Source organism: Phaethon lepturus, unplaced genomic scaffold (genome assembly GCF_000687285.1).
Source record: "Phaethon lepturus isolate BGI_N335 unplaced genomic scaffold, ASM68728v1 scaffold28058, whole genome shotgun sequence".
In the NCBI taxonomy this organism is placed as follows: domain Eukaryota; kingdom Metazoa; phylum Chordata; class Aves; order Phaethontiformes; family Phaethontidae; genus Phaethon; species Phaethon lepturus.
Window position 1 is genome coordinate 22,929 of NW_010557344.1, and position 8,571 is coordinate 31,499.

An 8,571-nucleotide genomic window follows, 5' to 3' on the forward strand; every position below is an offset into this window, starting at 1 on the left:
CAGGAATCCCTATAAATTCCGAAGACCTTTCCTTTCTGTCTGAACCTTGGTACACAATTAAAAGCAGTAATTTCAAAAGCAGTTATGTGGCAATGAAAAGAGGCAGGAAAACCTATTGAGGTTTTTTTTTTTCATTATGTGACAGTATTTTACTCCTGGAAAGCAGCATTTCCCAGGGGACAGCACTGCTCAGGGACGCAGGGCTCCTGCATTCCCCTGGCCTTGCAGGTGGGTAGGTCATCTCATCTGTCTTGGCCACATTTTCCCAGCAATAAAAATTAGATGTTTCAAATGTTTTATACTTTTATACGTTCTATTCATACAGAAAAAGAAAGCACTTTGAAATCAACAGCAATAAGTGACAAAAACACGCACCCCAAGCCTTCGAGAGCTTTGCATCCCACTCTGGGACAGCTGGGCTGCAGCAGCACGACCACTCCAGCACCAACATAGATCCCACCCGGTGGAGAAAGGACCGATTATATCTGCGTTAATGAACCTCTTCTCTAACCCACCCAGAGTAAGTGGTGGTAATGGACAGTAATTTGAATGAGAGCCAGACTTTAATTTTCCAGATGGCTGAGTAATAAAAGGTTGATGGGAATATGAAATGCATTGGTCACATCCAGGGCAGTCTCCAAAGAGTAAATTTTCCCCAATCTATGACTTACGAGGTTCCAATAGCGGCCAGAGACCCCAGGGGGATGTTGGCAGCACGCTTCTGGAGATCTCCGCTCATATTGAACCCAGCCATCACACCTGTGTTTTGTGGACATAAACACAATTCAGAGTTAACCTAAGTTATAGCATATAAATATTATAATATGTAGTATAAGTTAATCAATCAGCTAATTGATTGCTTCAGAACAGTAACTATACCACTTCATTGCAATTCCACACACAAGAATACCGGCTCCCATTGACTGCTTGGTAAGAAACTATTGATGTCTTTAATAGAAGCAAGCCACCACCAACACGTCTACAAAGAACCCTTTGTCCAGTTTGAACAGTGCTGGGAGGAAAGGAAAAAAAAAATAATGCCGAAATCTGAACAAAACCCATCTTATCTTAAGGCAAACCTCACAGAAGACAGTGCTGTCCCATTGTTGAAAATAAAAATGCTATCGTTCATCACGGCAGCACATTCAGCAGGTGGTACTACCCCCCCAGACCAGATCCATTACAGTTCCCTGTATTCATGGGGGGACAACTGCCGTTACAAAATGACCTGTCCTGCCCATGTTTAATGACGATCATATGCACATTTAGCAGTGGCAGTAACAGCGAGGGAATAACTCAGCACGTAGGTGGCACCTTCCAGCCAAGGGATCTGCTTTGGAAGGAGGCATTATCTCTACTTTGCAGATAGGAAAACAGAAGCGCTGAGAGGGCAAGTGATTGTCCCAGTGTCACGTAGAAAACACATGGCGGGACTAAGAATAAAGTACTGAACTGTTATTTTAGGCCAGAGTACAGGGTATTGTACAATCAGAGACAGTCCTTAGCCTAAAAAATTACCATCTAAAGACATAAGAAAGGGAAACAGGATGGAGGAAAGGATGATTAAAGCCTCCATGTTGAGGCTAGGAACCCAAGGTACAAATAGATTAAGAGGCTTTGTCCATAGTTGAAGGAGAAGTCATACCAGACTTGGCAAGAAAATACAACTTCTCTTGGCACATTATCCCAAAACTTTTCCTAGAAGACTTCAGATATCTTCTACAAATTTAAAAAAAAGTGATTTAGAATCCTAATGAGAATTTGGACAATTTGAAGGCAGGACAGAGCCTTTTAAGACACTAAGTTCTGTCCATCACTGTCCCACCCCCCAGATGTCAGACTAACATCTTCATAAGGACGCGTGGGCCAGGTGCCAGCCAGCAGTGCTCACGGGACGGTCCCTGGGAGCTGGAGTGAGATCACCAGAGAACAACAATGAGGAGGAGGACGCCAACGCCACGGCACTCACAGCATCTGCCAGCCCCAGCAGCAGGAGACCAGCTGCGCGTCAGTCCACCACTCGGCTGCCAAGTCCAGCAGTCATTCCTCGTTTCCAGAGGGCACAAGAATGACGAAGTCAGTCTCTGAGGCTGCAAGTCTGAGTGGCTGTAGCTCTAAGTCAGCGACAACCCATTGCATTTTAAAGCTGAAACACTGACTGCTGCTTGGGAGGGTTTTCTCCCAAGATGAAGGGTAGACAGGAGCTGTGGGACAAATCTCACATAAAGGGGACAAACCCAGCTCAAACCTTGCATGGACACCGATGGACTGCCAACAGGGAGCAGCAGCTGGGTTGCTAACCGGGGAACAGGGGCTGATCTCCCTGCTCCATCCCAGGTTTTGCTGTTCCATCTTCATAGCTCCATATTCCTGTCTGCTATACGGGAACCATAACACCTCATCTCCTCACTGTGCTGCCGTGAGGATAGTGCATTAATGAGTACAAGGCATTCGCATGTTGCCAAACATATCAGCTAAGCATCCAGGGCTTTATTTATTTATTACTAATATTTTGGCCTTGATCATCCCTTTTTTTTTCCCCCTTGATCATCCCACCCAGAAGCCATCTTTTTCTGTCACCTGCACAAAGCCAGAGCCCCATCAGTCCCCACGGGCTTCTGGCATTCCTCAGCTCCTGGAAAAGCTGTCCTCCAGATTCAGACCAGATTTGAATCCTTGACACCATACCGAAAACATTACAAATCAAAAAGAGTTCTTAATTTTCTCCTGGAAGACTATTCCATGGACCTAATTCTGAGCAGCACTGTTAAAAGCCCGTCAGCTGGTGCACTTTTCCCCACATAAAGCTTCCAAACGCTGTTCAAGCACCGCTCCTTTTAAACAGCTACACCATAGCCTTATCTGGAGGTGAGAAAAGTTAGGAAGGTAGAATTGCATGGAAAATGGTCACAGACATCATGCTACATGAAGCCTCTATGAAGCACTCTCCAGTGACATGCTACTTTGCAGTTTGGGGGCAAAGCAGGAAGCTGAGAATACTCTGAATTTTTCTTCCGAAGGGAGCAAACTATTGTCAGAAGGACAGCTGTTAATCTCATGTGCCTCTTGGCCAAGTTTCCCAAACATCTGGCACCACCTCTAAATCTTCCAGCTTGAGCTTGACTCACCTCTTCCTCATCCAAACTCCTACCTCAGCAAAGCACTGGGGAAACACCAAAATGGTGTTTTCTGGACTGAATATGAAAAAGTTGAAGACATGCGAGTCATCTGTACAGTAATGACTGCACAGCCCAGGCCGCCTCATTGCCTCCCTCCTACAGACCCATGCATATTCAGGAACAGTCAGGAGATGACCTGCCAGAGCCCACACTAGCAGGATCTTGAGATCAGTCAAGATCAGACTGACCTCCTGACCTGCAGCGACCAGGGGTCAGACCTAGGCTAGTGCATATCATTAGTTTCTGTCAGGACTCCCAGGTCACCAGTGTCTCATGGCTTCCACTGCCAAAGGCCACCACAGAGGGAACCAACATGGATATTCTCAGCCACTCAGGCCAAATCCATCTCCTCTGTGCTGTGACTATGCCTCAGACCTGACTAGTATAGAAGGATGGACAATCTGGTAGTACAGGCATATGGACAATGCTAAAGTCACCTCTCCATCACCACCCAAAAAGTAATTTCCCAGACAAGATGACAGCTGCCAAAGAGCAGTACTGAGAAGGTCTTCTGCGAGCAGCAGACTAACCACCCCACTTTTCAATGAGAGGACAACCTGATTAATTTTAAAAAAAAACTAAACAATCTCCACCATCCATAGCTTTGGTCACGCCCTGCCAGAGAACTGGTCTGACTTGTGAGTAACCACAAACAGCCTTTCCAGGGACTCTAGCTGCTCAACAGAAGAAAAACCCTACACTTGCATGTAAAATTCAACAACGTAGAGAAGTTGGGGCACTCCTTCCTCCAGACACAGACCTGTCCCTAGGGAAATGGCCAATCCCTTCTGAACTCAAGCAATCATATCTGCAGATTGTCCACGGAGAAAATTATCCACCTCTCTGTTTCAGTGAGATAGCAGGCTGGATTTTCCACACTGGCTATTATCTCAAGAGAGCAGCAGATAATGACAAAGCTTCTGGACAAGGAAACAGGCAAACATGGTCAACTCTGCCAGGAAATTATGGCTGAGACAGTTTGTACATTGATGCTATTCCCAGTGTAATCCTGTCCTGGGCATCATCCAGGCAGTGGATACGTGCATGAGGGGACCACCTACATTGTACATTAGTCACAACCACCAACTCCACCAGCTCTGGCTTCTAACTCCACCAGCTATGGTTTGTAGCTGCCGATATGACTGCTTGCAAACACCCATTACAGTTCCCAGTGAATTTACTACAAAATATAAAAGGGTTTCTTTTTTCCTTCACCCAAGAGATGAAGAATGGAAAATCTTAGATAAGAATTGTAGCTAATTTTTTAAAAGGGCCAAATTCTCCACTGATGTAAGCTGGCATCTCTCCACAGACTTCAATGGAGTTGTGCCAGTTTACATCATCTGATAACTTAGCCCAAAACTTCTAAATCTATTTGCTGTCATTTTGCAAGTGCCAAATACGGCTTATTTCAGAACTGGTTTCAGTACGATATTTTCCACGAACGCCACTTCAAACGTCGTCTTACTTTCTTGTATCGCATGACAACACACTTCTTTCATTAGACAGAAAACCTTGGGGATTTAGTAGAAAAAGAAAAACATTCTCTGCACAACAGATACGACATTTAACTCCTTTTTAAAAATGCATTGGTGGTTGCGCGGCTGCTGCTAGGCGCTGAACATGGGCAGGCAGCTCCCGAGACTCCTTCCCCATGCAAAGCCCGAGTTAAGCAGGTAGCTGGCTGTTTGCGTATCACAGCACGGCAGCAAAACATGTGCGTTAGGAAGGTATTTACAAACACACTGAAAAATATCTGGTTAATGCACAGAATCTCTACAGGGGTACGTTCACATCTTCCGTAGCGAGTACATCAGTCTTTTTGATTGAAGCCAGCGAGTCTGAGTCTTCCATGCCCATGCACTCCCATTTAGGCCAGCTCTAGATTTATGTTTTGGATCACTCAGCTACTTCTCTATTATTAAATGACAAATTTGGGGGAACAAAGCCAGCTGCATGGCATATCCAGCTGAAATGGTTTAAACAGCTATTACCCAGGAAGCAAACGGACCAGCCTCTGCTTATCACTCCTCAACTGTAAAACCAGGATAACTTCACCGCGTTGCTGGAGTCATAGCAATAAAATATAGAGAAACAGAGAAAACAACCCAACCTGGAGCAAAACGATCCAAGGAGGATGCTTGTAGGAGGCAGCATGTCGCTACCGGTCTACGAAAGGCTGGGACGACCATCCCATCCCCTCCAGCCAAAGCACGTACCCGGCTCCTCCTCCTGCCCATTTGGTCCCAGCAAGGGTCTCCCTGCAGGTCCTGCTCCCCTTTCCCAAAGTGGCTGCCCCTCTTTGCTTTTGCAGCTACCAGCCTGTATTTCCGTAGTTTGCATTTCACTGCTATTTCTGGTGGAAATGGGCAACTTAAGCCCACTTTTCTGTACATCCCAAAGACAACTTAAACCAGTTGAATTCAGATAACCATTTCAGAGGGAGAGTAAAGAGCTTATCCTGAAAAGATCAAAATAGTTTCACTTCAAAGAGAAACATTTCATCTCAGAAAGGCCCAAACATCTCATTTCACAATTTCCTAAACATTTTTTTTAAAACTTTGTTATCAAAACAGCATCTTAGATTGTAAACTAGCATATGCTAAAAATTAAAAAGAGTAAACACAAGGTTTAATAATAAAAGATAAACAGAACATTGCTGTGGGTCACAGAAATGTTTCAAACTGGCTCGAAGTAACCCCTCAAAGATAAACAACATACTCTTTCACTGAAACTCTCCCCGAATTTCTGACGCATCTTAACACAAGGGATTTTGCTTCCAGTGCTTTGGCCGGGTGACTGCGGGGGTCCCAGCAGAGGTGGGTACCCCCTGGGGATGGTGCGGGGCGGGAGCACAGACTGGAGGTGATGTTTGGGTATCCCTGCGGCTCCTTTTCACGCAGAGGCGCTGGGGACTGACGCTGCCGCTCGCTCGCAACCTGCATCACGCTGCCTGCCCTGCATCAGAGGCGCCGGCAATCCCACCGCATCTCTCCAGCCTGCTATTAATGCCGCTGCCAAACTCATCCCTGAAATGTCACCTCCGATCTTGCAGCCTGCCTGTCCTGCTGGCAGGCTCGGGCTGCATCCAGACAGCGCCTGCACTGTGGTGGGAACAGCTCTGCTCCAGCATGTGGGACCCCAAGAAACCCGGGGTCCCCGCTGCAGCCCGGGCATCGCACCCCCATCATGGGGGAGGAGGCGAGATAAGCCAGCGTGGGTCAGGCGGGACGCGGGGGAACTGCAGCCCCCACTCACTGCCCCAGCCCTAGGAGATGCAAGCTTTATTCCCAGCACTTCTGAGGTTGCACTGGGCTCCCCATTTGTGATCTGCAGCAGAGAAGTCTTGACTTCCACCTTCTTAAAAATTTCTTAATCCGAGCATAGGTTCTTCTACGTAGAGCACCAAACACAACTCTATGTTTTATGAAGCTCCTGAACTTTGCAGTGCTACGAACAGCAATAACAGGAGCAATAGTGGTGTTATATGGTACCACTGGCACTGCTACTCCAAAGGAATAATTTAAATCCTGTAAATAACCAAGCAATTAAAACGAACTCATGAAAAAGCTGTGCAGCAACAGAAGTAATTATACATCAGCACAAACCATATTTTCAGAGAATGTTTAACATTACTACTGGTATTACTGTGGCTAACTAGCAAAGCAACAGGCTGCCAGGGCTTTAAATAAATTATATCTATTAGCTTTGGCCTTCTTCCTAGCAGCCAAGCATTAGCAGTGATGAGGAACCATTTAATATGGCTAAGCACAGTAATTTTCTGCACAGCTTTGTCATAACTATCGCTTTTCTATAATCAGGGAGCTGGAAAAAACTGCTTTCCTGCATTGGAGGCAGGGCTCATGGGGAAGGTCTCTTTCTTTGGCCAGAGGACTCGCTTGGGCCAGGCAGAATGACAAAAAAGAGGGCAGGAGCCAACTTCTCCATGGTGCCAATAGTTCAGGCAGGTGAGTTTTCCAGGAGGAAGTCTACACAGAGGCAATAGCCAGTCTGATAGGCTGGGACAGAGGATTTCAAAGGAAAATTTGAAGTCCTGCACTAGGTGCACCTGACAAAGTGACTTCTGCTACCAGATTATTCCTCCAGACCCATCTGTTTCATGAAACCTTTTAGTCTGTCCCCCTGTATCACAGCAATTCTGCAAACAATCTCCAGTGAGTTGCTTAGAGATAATCCTCTGAAAATTCATTCTGTAATCCAAGGTTTCATCACTATGGAAACTGCTTATAATCAGTACTTTTTATAGCTTAAAAAACCCAGCATCAACAAAAGGTATTGTAACTCCAATTGATAGTTATTTCATTGCCACTGGAGATTGCCAGCTTTGGAAAGGGGACACGGATCTTCCTAGTAATTTAAGGGAATGAATAATATGAAAGCATCCAATTAAGCTCATAAGCGTGAGCTCTGTTGACATGCAAAGATGTATCCGTGACACCATGCAGAGAGTGGTGGGTCAGCATCATGAGTGATGGCATCAGCCCAGCCTGCAGTAAGAATGGGAAAGTCCTCCTGTGCTCGTCCCACCCTCCCAGTGCAATCAAGTCATAAGGCTTATCTAATAAGATAAATCGTGATCAGCCCTTTTAAAAAGGCTTGATACCTGGTGGCCTGACAGCACTGGCCAAGATCAGTGCCTGAGCCTTGTCCTTGGCAGGAAAGGATTTATACCACCACATCAACCCATAGAGTTGACCAGCAGTTTCTGACCACAAAGAGACAGAAGAGCACATTCAAGTGAACAGCACAGGAGTGTGAAAAATTTAAGATGCTGGAGGAAAGCCTGAACATTTTGAATCGACCTCATGAGTCTGCTACGGCCGAGTGCGGTCCTGCTCGCCTTGCCTCACAGCCCAGAGGAACTCCCTTTGCTTCTGCTCATCTCCAAGATGTGACTGTGGAGGAAAAGAGGGGAGAATAAAATTTAACTGTACCTGTAGCAGCTGGGAAAAACACTCCAAAAACAGTGAAGAAGGACTCTCCCTGGCTGTAGTCCGGCAGTGTGTTGTTGAACATAAGCTCTTTGGAGTAGCCGACAAAGCCGTGCTCTGCAAAGACACGGAGGGCGAGAGGGGAACCTCAGAAACCACAGGGACTGCAGGAGACCCTCCAGCCCGCTCTTGGTGACCACCCATCCTCTAAGCACATGTGACAGCAGCAGCTGTTTCCAGGGATGGTTTGAAAGGATGAATGTCAACTTATTTGGTGGAGGGAGAAGCCAGAGAAGAGGTCAGTGTGGTTACAAGGGTGCAAATGCCAGGGAAAGGTGCAGCAGTGCAAGCCAGCACGTCGAGAGGCACCACCAGGCTGGGCGGCTCTCGCCAAGCCAGAACACGGATCGTATCGAGCCCTGTCTGCAAGCAAGCAGGAC

At 46.5% G+C, this 8,571-nt stretch overlaps 1 protein-coding gene across 1 annotated transcript in view; it reads right to left on the minus strand.

Annotated features, from left to right (window-relative positions):
- Positions 1 to 8,248, minus strand: part of SLC12A8 (solute carrier family 12, member 8) — a gene marked incomplete at its 5' end in the record, with an annotated part of 24,272 nt that extends 16,024 nt beyond the window's left edge. The window contains 2 exons of the mRNA XM_010292750.1: positions 672 to 759; positions 8,135 to 8,248. Coding sequence (XP_010291052.1) covers positions 672 to 759; positions 8,135 to 8,248 — 202 coding nt within the window. The remainder of the gene's footprint in view (positions 1 to 671; positions 760 to 8,134) is intronic.
- Positions 8,249 to 8,571: the final 323 nt, after the last annotated feature.